Genomic DNA, 18,201 nt, shown 5'->3' with positions numbered 1-18,201 from the left:
AGCCTGTTTCAGATTCTGTGTCTCCCTCTCTCTCTGACCCTCCCCCGTTCATGCTCTGTCTCTCTCTGTCTCAAAAATAAATAAACATTAAAAAAAAAAAAAGTCCCTTTTCTGTACTACCACAGCTCCAGGACCTACATCCACTACAGAAGAGACCACATGTGGTCTCCCCAACTGAACTGTGAGCTACTCAAGGGCAAGAACCGCTTTTTTTCAGCTCTGCGCACCAGCACTCAGCATGTGGCATTGTGCACTTAAGAAACTCTGTTGACTTGGGGCGCCTGGGTGGCTCAGTCAGTTGAGCGCCTGACTGCGGCTCAGGTCATGATATCACTGTTCGTGGGTTCGAGCCCCACATCGGGCTCTGTGCCGACAGCTCAGAGCCTGGAGCCTGTTTCGGATTCCGTGTCTCCCTCTCTCTCTGCCTCGCCCTCCCTCGCTCGCGCTCTCTCTCTCTCTGTCTCAAAAAAAAATAAACATTTTTTTTTAAAGAAACTCTGCTGACTGAAGGAGCAGGTAAATGATACAACTGTGTTAAGGGCCCACACTACTGCCCCCACCTGTGTCCAATTACTGTTGCTGCACCTGCTCCCCCATCCTCCCTCCGATCATGATTTTACTTCCTACTTCTCTAAGGAGATAGAAACAGGAAGACAACTCCCACACACACCCCACATCTACCAATTACCTGCAATCATGTCCATACACTCTACTTTCCCTCCTGTGCTCACAGAGGGACTGTCCTTGCTCCTAAGGCCAACCCACCCACGTGGGCCTCACTCCAATTGTCCTGCTCTCTTCCACCTGCATTATTCCCTTCCTAGTGAAGCATTCCCACCAGTACACAAATCTCTGCAATACCTCACAGCTTCAATTTAAAAACGGGAAAAACGGGGCGCCTGGGTGGCGCAGTCGGTTAAGTGTCCGACTTCAGCCAGGTCACGATCTCACGGTCCGTGAGTTCGAGCCCCGCGTCAGGCTCTGGGCTGATGGCTCGGAGCCTGGAGCCTGTTTCCGATTCTGTGTTTCCCTCTCTCTCTGCCCCTCCCCCGTTCATGCTCTGTCTCTCTCTGTCTCAAAAATAAATAAAAAAACGTTGAAAAAAAAAAATTTAAAAAAAATAAAAAAATAAAAACGGGAAAATCTCCTGAAATCCCAAGTCAGCCTCCAGCTATCATTTCGTTTATCTGCTTCCCTTTGTAACTGAACTCTTTGAAAGAGTGGAATATATGCACAACCTTAATGCCTCTCCTCCTCTTCTCTCTTGATCCTACCCTGATCAGGCTTTCATGCCCACCATCCCTGGGAAACAGGTCTTATCCAGATCACCAAGGACCTCTGTAATCCTCAGTCCTCATCCTGACCATAAGCAGATTTTGACGTGGTTGCTCACTCCATCCTCCTTCAAACACTCCTTCATGTCTTGCCCCAGGCAGAAATTTTACTGGGCAATCCACCAACACCAAGTTACTACTGCAGCCCAGCGGCTGCCTCCACATACCCAGAAAGGTCGATCTGTGACACGGTACCCTGTCCACTTACCAGAGCCCAGCAGCTGAGTGTGCACAGTCTCATGGAAAATGATAACAGCAGGGCCCAGGGTGGACAAGGGGACATCCAGGCCACAGCGGGCAGTGGTAGCCTTGAGCTCCTTGGTGAAGTGTTTGAGATAAGCTTCAGAGGCATCCCCAAGGAACTTGAAGAGGTCATTATGCAGCCGGTCTGCGTGAGTTCGATAGATGACGAGGTCTGAGATGGCCAGGACCTTAAGCAGCAGTCGTGTTCTCTGGCTGAGATTCACCGTAGCCCCCAAGAGCCCTTCTGTGTCTATCACTGCTACTTTGTGGACTGGGTCATAGGCTGCCCACACTCCCACGGTGCAGGACTCCTGGGCAGGGGACGTTTTGAAGACTTCGCGACCATAAAAGAAAGTATGGTTGAGAGTATGAGACTTTCCATCACCAGTATTTCCAAAAATAGAAACCACCTTCAGATGCTGATCAGGTTTGCAGTCCAATTTCCTAATAAAGTCTTCTTCATTCGTTACCTTCAAGAAAAAAAAAAAAAAAAAGGAATATAAAATGCATACTAGTTAGAAATCTGCAAGAACAATTGCTTCTCAAAGTCAAGGTCCTTGAATGGACTGTCCAGGTGGCAAGGGAAAAAAAGCCCCAGGACGACAGCCTCCCACCCAGCCTAACCCGCAGAAAACAGCTAAGAACTTTCAAACCCTCAGGCAGTACAATTTAATGCTCGTGAAAAAGCTACAACTATAAAACTCTCAGAAGACATAGGAGCAAATCTTTGTGACCCTGGATCAGGCACTGGTTTCTTAGATATGACATTTAAAATCTGTATTCTGCAAGGATACCATCAAGACAGTGAAAAGAAAGCCCAAAGAATGGGAAAAAGTATTTGCAAATCATTTCTCTAATAAAGGACGAGTATTCCAGAATATTTAAAGAACTCCTGGGGCGCGTGGGTGGTTCAGTCAGTTAAGTGTCTGACTCCTGGTTTTGGCTCAGAACATGATCTTAACGGTTTGTGGGATCAAGCCCCGCGTCTGGCTCTGAGCTCTCCCTCTCTCTCTGCTCCTCCTCCACTCTCACTTTCCCTCTCAAAATAAATAAATGAGCTTTAAAAAAAATAACAACACAGGGGCGCCTGGGTGGCTTAGTGGGTTAAGCATCTGACTTCAACTCAGGTCATGATCTCAGTCTGTGGGTTCGAGCCCTGGCTGAGCTGTCAACACAGAGCCTGGAGCCTGCTTTGGATTGTCTCCCCCTCTCTCTGGCCCTCCCCGGCTTGTGCTCTGTCTCTCTGTCTCTCTCTCAAAACATAAACACTAAAAAAAAGGTTAAAAAATAAACAAACAAACAAATGAATAATACAAGTCTTCACGTACTTATTAGGGGTGCCTGGCTGGCTCAGTCGGTGAGCATATGCAACTCAATCTCGGGGTCGTGAGCTCAAGCCCCATGTTGGGGGTTGAGAGTACTTTAAAAAAAACACAATGACAACACTGGTGGGAATATGGAGGAACCGCACTGCTTATGCACTCACTGCTGGTAAGAATGTAAAAGGGCACAGCCACTCTGGAAAACAGCATGGCAGTTTCTCAAAAAGTCAAACACGGAGTTACCATACGCATCAGTAATTCCACTCCCGGGTATGTATCCAAGAGAACCGAAAACATATGTCCACACCAACCTGAACATCGAATGTTCGTGGCAGAAGCAAGATTCCTAAGAGCCAAAAGGTGGAAACAGCCCTCATGTCCATCAACCGATGAATGGATAAACAAAATGTGGTGTATCCATAAGATGGAGTATTATAATTCAACCACGAAAAGGAATGAAGTACTGACGCTACAACATGGCTGAACCTTGAAAACATCCTGCTAAGTGAAAGAAGCCAGACACAAAAATACTACATATTCTATGATTCCGTTTATATGAAATATCCATGATGGGCAGATTCATAATAACGGAAAGTATATTACTGGTTGCCAATGGCTGGGGTAAGGAAGGACTAGGGAATGACTGCTAATGGGTATAGGGTTTCTATCTGAGTGATAAAAATGTTCTGGAATTAGTGTTAAGGATTGCACAACTTTATAAATGCACTAAACACTGAACTATATACTTTAAAAGGGTAAAATAGGGGCGCCTGGGTGGCTCAGTCAGTTAAAGCGTCGACTTCGGCTCAGGTCATGATCTCACAGTTCGTGGGCTCAAGCCCCGCGTCAGGCTCCATGCTGACAGCTCGGAGCCTGGAGCCTGCTTCGGATTCTGTGTCTCCCTCTCTCTCTGCCCCTCCCCCACTTGTGCTCTGTCTGTGTCTCAGAAACAAATAAATGTTAAAAAAAATTTTTTAAATAAATAAAAGGGTAAAATATACGGTCATATGAACCACATCTCAGTATAGCTGTTTTTTTTTTTTTTAAGTGTTGGTTAAAATTCACCCATCCCATAATTCCTCTGTTCACAGTTTAAAGAACATTGTAATTCTTTAAGAAGTCAGGACAGGAGAGGAGCACCTAGGTGGCTCAGTCGGTTAAGTGTCCGACTTCAGCTCAGGTCATGATCTCACAGTTCGTGGGTTCAAGCCCCACGTCAGGTTCTGGGCTGACAGCTCAGAGCCTGGAGCCTGCTTCAGATTCTGTGTCTCCCTCTCTCTCTCTCCTGCTCAATGCTCTGTCTCTGTCTCTCAAAAATAAATAAATGTTAAAAAAAAAAAAAAAAGTCAGGGCAGGAGAGAAGAGACCCAGTACCAGTGAGATCCCAGACTGGACCCCCAGAAAGATGGGATTCCTACTCTCAGAATACAGAATCCCAGTGCCAAAGTTCCTAATCTAAATAAGCCATGTTCTGCTCCAGCAAGGAGTGATAAACCTTTACACCCAGTATCCTTTAGCCGTAAGAGAAAACACACCTTCCTGATTCTTAAGAGTCTGCTGGTTTGACAAAGAGCAATTAGAGAAATATATTCAGGCCATGGGTGTGATAATATGAGCCCTCATTTCCCATAACCTTGTCAAGATAGTAAACTACTCATGATCCTATTAATAACATCATTATTGTTACGTTATTAATAGCCTTAACGTTAATGGCAATGCTAATAATTTACTGAATGCTTACTGCAATGACAGTGCCCTTAACTAGATCCATGAGGGCAGAACCATATCTATCCTATGTTTTCATCCCTAGTGTTTGGGATACAACCTGAAACATAGGAGAGGCTCAATATCTAGCTACTGAATGAATAAATGAATGAATGAATGTCATGCATGTTGCTAGGTACCTTACTCACTTTTCTCCACCCTATATCCTCCATAGGGCTTAACACACAGCAGCATTCGACACACCTGGTGATGGGCTCACTGACCTCCCAGACAACTGGGAGGAACAAAAAGTTACATGGAACAGCCCGTTTGGGACTGGGGTCACTCACTGGTTCCAAACTGCTAGGTCAGCCACAAGAGAAAGAGACGACAAAAGCTCCATAAAGCTCTACTGGCGAAGAGTCAGGTAAGGTCGGAGTGGTTGGCTCGAGAGCCAGCACCTTCCAAACAGTCCTGGGGAAGAAGACTAGGCCTAGGGATTTCCTCCCCGGGAAGTCTACTCTGTTGTGACTCTGTCAGCCCACAGAGCAATGGTTCTCTGCGATACATAGGGTGGGCACCTGAAAAGGGGGCATGTGGGAGCCTTTAAGTACACAATTAACTGCCTCAGGATTTATGTTAGTATCCACCAAGTGATATACATAACATATAAACAAACAACACATTTGGGATGAAAATAAAGCACTCCCTGTCAACACGAGGGGGTATGATTTTGACACCCAGTGTCCTGGGGAATGTTAAACACACACGTTCCTGTGTTGGGCCTATGCATCTGAGTTCAATGCAAAGAATTCCAGGAGCTCAAAGCCCTAGGCTGGTTTCTCTACTGACAAGCCTTGGATAATCGTTTAACATGGACTGATTGTGGGTTTTTGTGGTTTTTTTTCCACGTGTAAAGGGAGGACATAGTCATCTTTGCCCTCCCAGACTGGGTAGTGGTTGCTAGTCAAATAAATAGGTAAACTGAGAAAATGCCTCGTAAACTGAAACCATATTTCATTTTTCCTTCTTCTGCCGTCCATGTTATTTCGCTCCCTGTTCTACTACTCAAATCATCCTAATCTGTGGCCGGTTTCCCCTGAGCTAGAAAGGAGAGAACAGCCTAGACGGCAGCAAGACTGATTTTCAGTTGGGGGGGTGGGGGGGGGGACATAAGGGGTAAAGAAACATAAGGGGTAAAGAAAAGATAAGAAGATTCCCTTTCATGACGGAAGGAAGGGGCCAGAAGGGAACAAGGCGCTTGCTCTACTCGTTCTGCCAGTTTGCAATCAATGACCCCACTCTGCTCCACTCCTGGAGTGAAAGAAGCGGCCTGCCTCCCAGCGAGCCATGCCAGAGCCGGCCACCCCACCCAGCTCCACATGTCTGCAATGCTCCTCGGCCCTTACACAACAGCAAGAGCACTGCACCAAAGCTTCCCCTCCCCAACTTCTGCCTTCTGCTCTTCCCCCGAGCTCTTGGACAGAAACTCCCAAATTCCACTCCTGGCTTTGCGGCTGAGTGGCCTTGGAAAAGTTACTTCGCTACCAAGGCCTCAGGGAAAGGAGATACTAACACTCCATACCCGCCAGGGATACTGAGAGGACTAAGGGAGATAAAGCAGGTAAAGGGCGCAGCACATTGCCTGGCACACGGTAAGCCCTCGATAAATATTACCCATGATTATTTCAAGACCAGTTCATTGTGAAAACATCCAGGGACACAGCAGTGGCAACTGGGCTTGCACTAGCTTGTTGCCCAGTTGTTCATTCAGAGACTAAATCAGCAATGTGGTGAGATCTAAACGGAGTCTATGTAAAAATGAAACATCTCCGGGCCCCTGCCTGGCTCAGTCAGTAGTAGAGAATGAGACTCTCAATCTCATGGTTGTAGGTTCAAGCCTCACACTGGTGTAGAGATTACTTTAAAAATAAATAAACAGGGGGGCCTGGGTGACTCAGTCGGTTAAGCTTCTGACTTCGGCTCCGGTCATGATCTCCTGGTTTGTGGGTTCGAGCCCCATGTTGGGCTCTGTGCTGACAGCTCAGAGCCTGGAGCCTGCTTTGGATTCTGTGTCTCCCTCTCTCTCTGCTCCTCCCCCACTTGTGCTCTCTCTTTCAAAAATAAATAATAAACATTAAAAAAAATTTTTAATAAATAAAATCTTGAAGGAAGGAAGGAAGGAAGCTCCCTGACTCCTTTCCTCTCCCTCTCATCAAAACAACATATTAGTAATACTGGCTCTTAGTATTTACTTTTAGTAAAGTGATTATCTATCATCAGTTCTTAAGAAACCAAAGAGTATACCTCTCTCTCACTCACAAAGCTTTTCGCTCTGTATAGGGTTCCAAACAGAGTTTCTAAAATGAAACATAACAATAACTCAGTGATCTCCACTGTTCCAGTTTAGAATTTAGAGCAGTTTATGATAGTGAAAAGTGTCCAGCAGTCACCCTCTGTCCCAAGCAGGCAGTGAGAATGATGACAATCTCCGTCAAGAAATTTCTGCTTAGCCCTTTGAGAATCATTCTAGAAAGAATAACCACATAAGCTTTGTTCTGAGGGAAAACAGCTTTGTCCCCTGCAAAGGGAAAAGCAAGAGATAGAGAAGGAACTGAAAGAGCCTGGAAGGAGGAAAGTTCAACAGAGCACAGAAGAGAAATCCCAAAGGCATCAGAAAAAAACTCTAGAGGAAAGTAGCTAAGCACTGAGGTCCTTTCAGTTCTGGCCTTTAGAGAAAAAAAGGAAAAAAAAGAAAAAAAAAGAAAAAAGAAAAAAAAAAATCTGTGCCAACTAAAATCATACAGTCCTTTAAATTTTTATAAAGATGTCCCCTGTGGCTGAGAGCAAAACCCAGCTCCCTCCCCAGAGTCATAGAAAGAGCTAAGAGAAGGCTGGTTGTGCCTACCAACCCCTCACAACCCAATGCTTACAACAGATCCCACCCCTGAACCAACAAAGATGATTTTATGCCTCCCCACTGAGATTCTAAAACTAGCCTCGGTCCATAGTTCCTGCCAAAGGGAACTTCCTACTAATTACTTCTACGTGTTGGTCTCTGATTTATCTTACTTTTCATTCCATTTTTAGCTGGGTTCAGAGGAAGAGACAGAACCCAAAGAAACCAAACCAGATTGTCACTCTTACCAGAACTGAGACCGCTATCCCAAAAGGAAACTAGAACTTTTTTCAACAAACGAGAACGTACATGTATCAAGCTTCATCTAGTGCCTGGCACTAACCTGATGACGTTAGATATACAGCACAGGTATACAACTTGGGTAACATCTTCCTTCTCCTGGGGAGGTAAAGGAGAAGTGGAAGGCGAGGGAACTCTTCCTAGAAAAATCCAGAGCCACTTTCATCACGTTGAAAAGAGCCTCCAGGTCGTGATTTAAGTCAATGATCTAATTTTCACACAAGATTTTACCTAAACAATGTCAAACATACCAGCAGCTGATCTATTTTTACAATCCAAATGACAAGGATGTTCCATTCCAGTAATAAACTCCTATGCCAGAAAATTCTAGTAAACCTGTCTCTCCAACCTTGCAAGTCTAGAAAGTTTCCTTTCATTGTATTCTAAAAGGAGTGTGTAACTTTGTGTTTATCCATGTATGTGTCCATAGGGTTTCATAAAAAACTCAATTGTTTCTCAATCAAATGTTTTCTTAAGACCACTGAAGTCATGAGATTGGCCTCACAAACACACTGAGCACATTTGGTAAGGGCAAAGATCACTTTCTTCCACTCCAGTGTCCCCAAAGCATTCCATTACTTGAGAGGTCAGGAATTCTCCCCCCTTGTCTTAGGACTACCACAAGTACTTCTGACACACAGCCTCCCGGACTCTGCCTGCAGCTCCCCTCCTACTCCAGCAAGAAAGAGAATGTTTGTATGCAGAAATGATCCACAAAGTGAATTCTTTAAAGAGGGTCATTTTTAGCTCCATGATCAGTTGGTTTCTTTGACCTCCACCCAACTCACTCTGTTCAGCTATCCTTCTATATCTGAACAAAAAGCTTTCCAAAACAAAGCTGAATTCTGAGGACAGACAGGAAATACCGAGTCATCCTCAAGACCCACATCACCCTAAGAGGATCTTTCAAGGAACTTCCAGATGGCATACACAGCCCCCCTCTTAAGTGGCACGGCATACCCGTATTTGGCCAGCTATAAAACAGACATAAGCTCCGACAAAGGCTCTGGGACTTAGCAATAAAAGCGCCAGGCCAGAAAGAAGACAAGAGAGCTAGGTCCACCTCTACTTGGATTAGATCATGGGCAATTTCACTCAACCCTTCTCTTGCTCAAAGCCTCCTCCATTCCCCACCCATCATCTCTTTTAACATTTTTCCATTCTTCCTGGTTCTGAACTTCCCAACCATAAGGTACCATGCTGGCCAGGGTCTGTTCTGTGTTGTTCACCACTGTAGTCCTAGCCCAGGGTCTGATACATAATAGGGAATCAACATATATTTGTTAAATGAGTGAATATCTAAATGCTACATTCTCTCCGGGAATAGTTTTACCGTTAAGGATTCAACCAACCTGCTTATATACCACTTGCTGATTTTTTATTTCTAACTGAAAATTTTTTTTAATTTTGTAATGATTTATTTATTTTTGAGAGAAAGAGAGAGTGAGCAAGCGGGGAAGGGGCAGAAAGAGAGGGAGACAGAGAATCTGAAGCAGGCTCCGAGCCGTCAGCACAGAGCCCGGCTCAAACTCTCAAACCGTGAAATTATGACCTGAGCCGATGTTGGAGGCTTAACCGGCTAAGCCACCCGGGAGCCCCTCCACTTGCTGATTTTTTTTTAATTTTTTTTTTTAACATTTTTTATTTATTTTTGAGACAGAGAGAGACAGAGCATGAACGGGGGAGGGGCAGAGAGAGAGGGAGACACAGAATCGGAAGCAGGCTCCAGGCTCTGAGCCATCAGCCCAGAGCCCGACGCGGGGCTCGAACTCACAGACCGCGAGATTGTGACCTGAGCTGAAGTCGGACGCTTAACCGACTGAGCCACCCAGGCGCCCCATCCACTTGCTGATTTTAGAATAACCTTAAAGAATTTAACTTCCCTGGGCCTCAGTTTTCTCACCTGTAAAATGGGGTTAACAACACAATCTACTTCAAAAATTGCTGTGAGGATTAAATGAGATTAATTGCACATCAAGCACTCTGCACATTGGAATCATGCAGTAAATGCCAGAGAAGAGTTGGCTGCCATATTGCTGTATTTATACTGGTTTGCTTCTAGGCCACAGTCATTACCACCACCACAGAATTTCATTCCATTATCCTAAGTAAAAACCCTTCCATGGGAAGGTTTCCAATACACAGCTCATTAAAAAATTAGAGATACTGGAAGAAGATGCTTACTCAATATTTACTGTTCCCTCCCTCAAAAGGATGTATCTTTTCAATTAAAAAAAAAAAAAAACTGTTCTGAGGTTGAATACATACATTATGCAGAAGACAGCATAACGTTTTCAAAAGAACGACGTGCCATGATTCCAAGAATTATTACTATACCATAGACTCCCTAAAAATGTTCTTCTCATCCCTTGTGTCAAAAATCTTAATAGATGACACTGGCATTCAAGGCGATCTTTGGTGTCTGAGGTGGAGACCGAAAGGGCCTGCTCTTTTTTTTTTTAATTTTTACTGTTTATTTATTTTTGACAAAGAGAGAGAGAGACAGAGCATGAGTGGGGGAAGGGTAGAGAGAGAGGGAAACACAGAATCTGAAACAGGCTCCAGGATCCAAGCTGTCAGCAGAGAGCCTGACGCAGGGCTTGAACTCACGGACAGCAAATCCATGATCTGAGCTGAAGTCGGATGTTCAACCAACTGAGCCACCCAGGCGCCCCACGAAAGGGGCTGCTTTCTATGCCATATCGAATGTGACAGTGGAGCCCTGGTGAAGTAACAACATGGCATATAACTACTTAAAGTTAACAAAGTAACCCCCCCCAGCAGTATTCCCCTCCTCTGAATTTCCATAATATCCTCTCTATACCACTCAGACTTCATCCATCTTATTTCCACGTATTTGTCTTCTGTTACCACTGGAATGTCCTCTCCCCAAGGGCAAGCTCAGTATCTGAGTGCCGCTTGCAATTATCCTCAGTGGTCAGCACACAGTAGGCACTCATTAAATGTTTATTGAATTAATGATTAAATTGATTTATTCTCATTAATGCATTTCATTCATTCAACAGATATTGAGTACCTACTATATGCCAAACACTGGTTTAGATGCTGATGAACAGAAGAGGCAAAAATCACTGCCCAATGAAAATGGTTTTGTTTTGTCTTTTAATGTTACAAAAGTGACTGTGGTGATGATTGTACATATACATGAATGTACTAAAAGCCAAGGAGCGGTATACTTTTTTTTTTTTTTTTTTAATTTTGAGAGAAAGGGAATGTACACACAGGCTGGGGAGGGGCAGAGAGAGAGAGAGAATTCCAAGCAGGCTCCACACTGTCAGCACACAGCCAGATGCAGGGCTAGAACCCATAGACCGTGATATTCTGACCTGATGAAGTCAGATGCTTAACCAACTGAGCCACCCAGGTGCCCCTGAACTGTATACTTTAAATTTTTTTTTAATGTTTATTTTTTTGAGAGGGAGAAAGACAGAGTGTGAGCAGGGGAGGGGCAGAGAGAAAGGGAAACACAGAATCTGAAGCAGGCTCCAGGCTCTGAGCTGTCAGCACAGAGCCCAACGTGGGGCTCGAACCCATGAACCATGAGATCATGACCTGAGCCAAAGTCAGACGCTTAACTGACTGAGCCACTCAGGTGCCCCTGAACTGTATACTTTAAATGGGTGAATTGTACAGTATGTGAATCATATCCCAATAAAATTGTTTTTTAAAAAAGTAAATCCAACATTAAAAAGAATTGAGATACTAGTGGACTTCTTTTATTGCAAAATTAAGATAAAATTCTACACTTTTCTGTAGTTCTGTATTTTCACTATTTTAACATGCAGAATCTGTTGTTTTATAATTGGAAAATTTAAAAAAATTAAATTAAAATTTAAAATTAAAAAAAAATCACTACCCTCTGCTATGGACTGTTTAACAGGTAAAGGGTTTTCATTTGGGATGATGAAAATTTTTTAGAACTAGACAGAGTAGGGGCGCCTGGGTAGCTCAGTCAGTTGAGCATCTGACTTCAGCTCAGATCACGATCTCCCAGCTCATGGGTTCAGGCCCGGCATCGGGCTCTGTGCTGACAGCTCAAAGCCTAGAGCCTTCTTCGGATTCTGTGTCTCCCTCTCTCTCTCTGCACCTTCCCCGCTCGCACTCTATCTCTCTCTCTCTCTCTCTCTCTCAAAAATAAATAAACATTAAAAAAAAAAAAAAAAAACTAGACAGAGTAGGGGATGCACAAAACTTAACTGTTCACTTCTCCATGGTTAATTTTGTGTGATGTGAATTACATCTCAATAAAAATAAATAAATAAATGCCCTCATGGAGCATACACTCTAATGGGGAGAGGACCATATTCAAACAATTAAAATATACAGCACACACACCAAAAAACAAGTCATTGGATTAACGAACTGCGGTGAATCCATGCAATGGAACACTACTCAGCAATAAAAAGAAAAGAACTGAGACAGGCAAGATGAATGACCCTCCCTCCACAACATTACGGTGAGTGAATGAGCCAGCACAAAACAGCACTGCATGATTCTATTCATAAGAAACTCTAGAAAAACCAAATCTAAAGTGATAGAGAACAGATCAGTGACTGCTGGAGAACCGTCGTGGCAGACGGAAATGTTCTGTATCTCGGTGGTGGTGGCAGTGGTGGTGGTGGTGGTTATACACGTGCATGTGCATTTGTCAAAACTCATAAAAACGTACACTTAAAATGTGTATATTGCATCATACGTAAACTATATCACAATAGGGCTGGGTTTTTTTGAAATTTATTTATTTAAAAAAAAAAATTTTTTTTCCATTTATTTGTTTTTGAGAGACAGAGACAGAGCTTGAGCAGGGGAGAGGCAGAGAGAGATGGAGACACAGAATCAGAAGCAGGCTCCAGGCTCCGAGCTGTCAGCACAAAGCCCGACGTGAGCCTCAAACCCACAAACCGTGAGATCGTGACCTGAGCCGAAGTCAGAGACACTTAATCGAATGAGCCACCCAGGTGCCCCTAGAGCTGATTTTTTAAAGTATACATTATGTCAAATGGTGGTAAGTGGTATGAAAAGAAATCAGGAGAGACTAACAGTACAAGGCCAGGGCAGGAGTTGCTCTTTGAAATATGGTGCTTAAGGAAGTTGCACTGTGAAGCAAAACCTCTTTAGGTCAATCCTTTTAAAAACAATGTAATGAACACAATTTTCTGTGGTAACAAAAGGAAGAGAAATGTCACGAACAATCCAAAACAGTATATAAGCCTAAAATCATTTCTATTTAGTTCTAGAAAGAAACTTTTCTCCCCTGGCAATAGCAGATTTAACTTCTTAATTCATGAAGGCAGGTTGGGGGAGTTAGGGAGGAGGAAGGAGAGGAGAGAGGGAGAGAAAGATGAGGGAAGGGAAGAGAGGAGGAACTAATGAGGGGAGGGTGGGAAGGGAGAAAAAGAGAGAGGGAGGAAACAGGGAAGGAAAGAGAAGACAGAGAAGAGACAAAAAGGAAAACCGGCAAGCAGGCTGTCTGCCTGTCCATCTGTCCAACAGTCATAGTCCAGATCTAAATAACAGAGTTGACTGAGAGAGACGTGGGGGAAAAACAATAGTGCACCCTGTGACCTATGATTGCATGGTCACCAGGCATGACAAGAAAGGGTACAGAAAGAATTATGGGATCCTCAAACAGCCTCTGCTCACAGACAAGTACAAAAGAGAAATAAGCTTTCCTGGGAATGAAGATCTCTGTCATCTGCAACCCCCCACACCCGCCCAGTCTCACTTAACCTCTCAATTTTCATTTTAAAACATTTTTCATAGAGATTACTTAAACAAATAAGGCACATAATTGACACTCAATAAATGTTTATGACTGTTGCTGAGTGATACAGATAAAGTGAATTTAGCTCTTTTAAAGAAAAGGCTATGAGAGATTACAGAAAACAGTTTAGCCATTTGGACTGACATTCACCAGGCAGAAAGAACTGAGCTAGAAAGCAGAGGAATTTCTAGAATACTCTATGCTGAAATGCTCAAGATTATGTTGTCTCTTAACTTGAACTTAGGATGTCTGTGTCTATATGCAGGAACCAGGCTCTGTCAGTTTTTTTCAAGCATTCTAATATTTAGAGTCAAATTCTCTGGGAAACACAGCAATAATTCAGTCTCAAATAGAAGGAAATCAAGAAGGGGAAAAAAAATTTTTTTCAAAAGCTACCAGAAAGTAGAATCATCCTCCAGTGAAGTCAAGCCAGAGGTCAGGTGCTTTTGCACACCTACTTCTCTAACCCAAGAATTCCAGCCACCACCAAGCTGACCACAAAAACCAATCAAAGAAACCCTCTTAACTGCTGGCCAGAAGCCATTGGAAAAATGGGGAAATGAACAAAACAGCGTCCCAGGAAACATCCATGCTCTCCTGCCTCCAAAAGCTCCTCTGTATCCCTTCCCATAGGCCCTCCCAATTCTTCTTGCCTGGAACTTTCTATATCCTTGTTTTCTTTCCCTTCTTCATCAATACATTTAGCAATTCTAACCTCAGAAACAGTCTCAAAGCAGTCAAGACCATCCCCCTCCCCAGGAAAGTTCAACCAGCTGTGTGAAGCACTTCCTTGGTACACAATCTCCAGGATAAACTCAGGGATACTACCGCCAGGAGATACATCCACAGGAAAAACATATAAGGTCAACTTAACATGAAATCTGCCTGTTATATTGACCTTGGCTCAAAAAGTCAAATGTTTGCCTAATTCCAGAAAAATCAATCACTTCAAGGAAATAACAGACCAGAAGAAATAGATTCACACAAACTGGAGCTAACTTGAAATAGTTAAAGACAGGTTCCCTGAAAAGCTGATTCATAGTGGTTTTGATGGCTTCTATGGGTCAAATTTTAAAAAGCCCTATACTAAACAAAATAGCCTCCCAAGTTAAATGCTGGGACCCCGTTATAACTGAATGAGTCCAAGACTGAGAAAGCTCAAAAGATGCCAAGCAGAAACAGAAAGCACATCATAGGGGCCCTTTCCTCCTTCTGTTTGTCTGAGTCATCCTCAACCCTGCATTTCCCAGTAATTCTACACAATGCTTTCCCTCTACTACTATTACCAAGCAAAAGGGGCTTTTTTCACTTGGGTTTCTGAGAGTAAAGAGCAGTGATGGGGGAGGGAGCCCGTGCTACTCAATTACTGCTTATGATTGTGACAGTCAGCTCCTAAGCAGATCTGTTATTTTCTCATATGGCACCCAAGGATTAATATTGTAGCACATATATTCAAGTACCGACCAGAACTTGCCAAAGGGCCGACCAGCCACAGCATCAAAATTAGTCCTTACTTTGTAATGGTTTGGCCATCTGCAGAGCAAAAATGGGGAAGTTCCACAAATTAGATCGATTCCCCTGGCTCATGAACTGGTGGCCAGAATTAAGTCCTCAGGTGTTTCTGCCAGCCTATCAGAAAGCTGACCAAGCCCCAGCAAGGTACCCTATAAACCAGGAAACAGAGGACAGGGCCACAAGGGTCTCTAGCAGATGAAGTCCAAGAAGGAGCACAAAAGTGGGGCAGACCAGCACAGCCAGCTTATGGTCAAGGATTCCCATACAGTATGAAAACATCCTCTGCTATTTTCCATTCCAGAATCTCACAAGAATAATGTCTCTTTTAGCCAATTAAAAAAAAAAAAAAAAAAAAAAAGCCAAGTCCCAGTATTTTGAGCCACACTATTCTGGGATTGTAAACAAGTGAAGCAGCCAAACAACGTGATGGGTCTTCTTAAAGGAACGGTCTCCGAAGAGAGGAAGTCTACCACTGTGCTGAAGAAGGAATGAAGAGGGCTCACTGTGGCCTTGCACTTCAGAGTGGGTCCAGACTGCGTATCTCTGAGTCAAGGAAGACCTGCCCCAGCGAACACTTTCTTAGCTTCTCACTGACCGCTCCTGGGTCACCGGGCTTCCTCATCACCTTGTATGCTCAGCATGAGGGGACCTAACTTGAAGAGTCTTTGGCACAAAAAGCTCCTTGGCTCTCCTAATGTCCCACTCGGGGGTCAGTCAGCACAAAGGGACAACAAGTGAAATTTCTCATCGGTTTGTTGCTCTACTTTCTTGGAAAGAAGACAGGCACAGGAAGTTTGTAGAAAAGGGACAAAGAAGAGAATGGGGTGGTTATTCACACAGGATGTCTGAATCCCTCACAAGACACAACAGATAGGAAAATACCATTCTCTTCTTCCACTAAGAACTCCCATTGTTAGAACTTTATTCTTCTAACCTTTGAGTTGTTTGAGAAGGGTGTTGTCTCTACGTTCAAGAGCTTGGGGATTGATTTGTCAGTGTGAATCGTTTACTTATTATGGACTCTAAATAATGGACCTGAAAGTCCTCTGGTTTTCCTAGCACAGTTCTACTGAGGCCTAGAAAAATCAATGGCAACAACACAGAAGAAAATCTAACCATTTCATGAGAGAGGTTGCAAGTATGCCAAAAGAAAATACTGATTTCAGCTAGATTACTTCTGGGGAGCAAACAGAACCAAGAGAGGGAGGAAAAACTAGTGTATATGTTAAATTTTTGTCCCTGATACGTTGTCCACGTCACCAGAATGCAGATCTCCTATTAGACCAAACCTGCATCCTTTAGATCAGTTTCTCAATTGCAGCACAACTGACATTTTGTACCAGATCACTATTTTTTTTTTTTGGGGGGGGGGGGGGGGGGGGGGGGGGCGGCTACCCTATGTATTGTAAGATATTTACCAACACCCTGGCCTCTACCCATTAGCCAGTGGCACATGCCCCAATCATGACAACCAAAGATGTCTCTCAACATTACCACATGACTGCAGGGAGAGCAAAATCACTCCCGGTTGAGAACCACTGAGTTAAATAAAACCAAATGAGACTAATTTAACTCTTCGTTGTATGAACCGGGTTCTTAAAGTCTTTTAGTTTCAACAATCAATAAAATCCAGGGTGTGATCTGCACAAACCAAATGCCAAGGAGTCACCACTGAGGGTGGTCATTCCTCACTCTCTATAACAGCATTCCTGTTTTATATCCAAACTTAGTCCCAAATCCATCAATGTCTTTTTTTTAATACTTACCAGTTTATTAAAGGATATGATAAAAGGTACAAATCTACAGCCAGATGGAGAGATGCATTGGGAAAGGTATGGGGAAAACACGAGGAGCTTCCATGCCCCCTCCATACATACAACTCTCCCCAGTGTCCATGTGTTCACCAACCCAGAAGCTCTCTCTCATCGTGCCTTTCCATCTCCCCAGTGATTTTGGTGACACCGAATCGAAGCCACCTCTCACCTCATCTTCTGCAGTGGCCTAAGTGGTCTCCCTTCTTTTCCTCTTGCCCCACCACATTCATTACAATCTAGCCTTCATACTGAAGCCACTTCTTGAAAATTTCTATCAGATCATGCGACTTTCTACCAGAAAGCAGTCTGGTGCTTCCCCAACACACGTAACAACCACACTTTTTCCTACGGCCTGCAAGGCCCCACGTCGTGTGGAACCCGTTCCCTTACACTCTCTGCCAGCTCCCTCCAGCCACAGGGACATTCTTCCTATACCACAAACATGACATACACCTTCTTTCTGTTCTCATTGCCCTCTGTCCAGAGAGCTATTTCCCCAGGTAGTATTATCCATCAGATCTGTGCTTAAAAGTAACCTCTGCAATAAAAGCTTCCCTGACCATCCTGCACAAGTAGCTTCCAAATCACTCTTGCTTAATAATACTACATCTGAGGGGTGCCTGAGTGGCTCAGTAGGTTAAGCATCGGGCTCTTGGTTTCAGAGCAGGCCATGATCTCACAGTTTCATAAGCTCAGGCCCTGCATCAGGCTCTATTCTGGCAGCACGGAGCCTGCTTGGGATTCTCTGTCTTCTCTCTCTCTGCCCCTCGCCCACTCACGCTACCTCTGCCTCTCTCAAAATAGATAAATAAACTTTAAAAAAGAATGAAAATTTATTTATCTATTTTGAGAGAGGCAGCGATAGCATGAGCAGAGGAGGGGTGGCGGGAAGAGACAGAGAGTCCCAAGCAGGTCCTGCACTGTCAGCACAGAGCCTGACATGGGGCTCGATCTCATCAACCGTAAGATCATTCCCTGAGCCGAAATCAAGAGTTGGACACTTACCCGACTGAGCCACCCAGGCACTCCAATAAATAAAATAATTTAAAGATAATAATATTAATAATACACCTGAGCCATCTTTTATGTGTTTTACATGTGTGAACTCTGCTTTCCCCACTTAAATGGTAAGTCTGTGAGAGCATGGACCAAATCTTATTACCCATGCTTCCCTGGAACCTAGAAAGTACCTGGCACATAATATGCGCTTAATAAATGCGATGAATTAATGAATGCTTTTGGCTAACAGACGAAATGTACCCGTTTAAAAGCCAAAGATGAAGCC

The 18,201-nt window shown here is 43.9% G+C and overlaps 1 protein-coding gene across 1 annotated transcript in view; it reads right to left on the bottom strand.

The window, feature by feature from the left end:
* ZFYVE1 (zinc finger FYVE-type containing 1) overlaps positions 1–18,201 on the bottom strand; it is a 51,557-nt gene that overhangs the window by 26,169 nt on the left and 7,187 nt on the right. The window contains exon 3 of the mRNA XM_049612509.1: positions 1,543–2,047. Within this exon, the coding sequence (XP_049468466.1) occupies positions 1,543–2,047 (505 nt within the window). The remainder of the gene's footprint in view (positions 1–1,542; positions 2,048–18,201) is intronic.

Source organism: Panthera uncia, assembly GCF_023721935.1.
Source record: "Panthera uncia isolate 11264 chromosome B3 unlocalized genomic scaffold, Puncia_PCG_1.0 HiC_scaffold_1, whole genome shotgun sequence".
Lineage (NCBI taxonomy): Eukaryota > Metazoa > Chordata > Mammalia > Carnivora > Felidae > Panthera > Panthera uncia.
The sequence above is the reverse complement of the archived record's forward strand: the minus strand, read 5'-3'. Positions and strand labels throughout refer to the sequence as shown.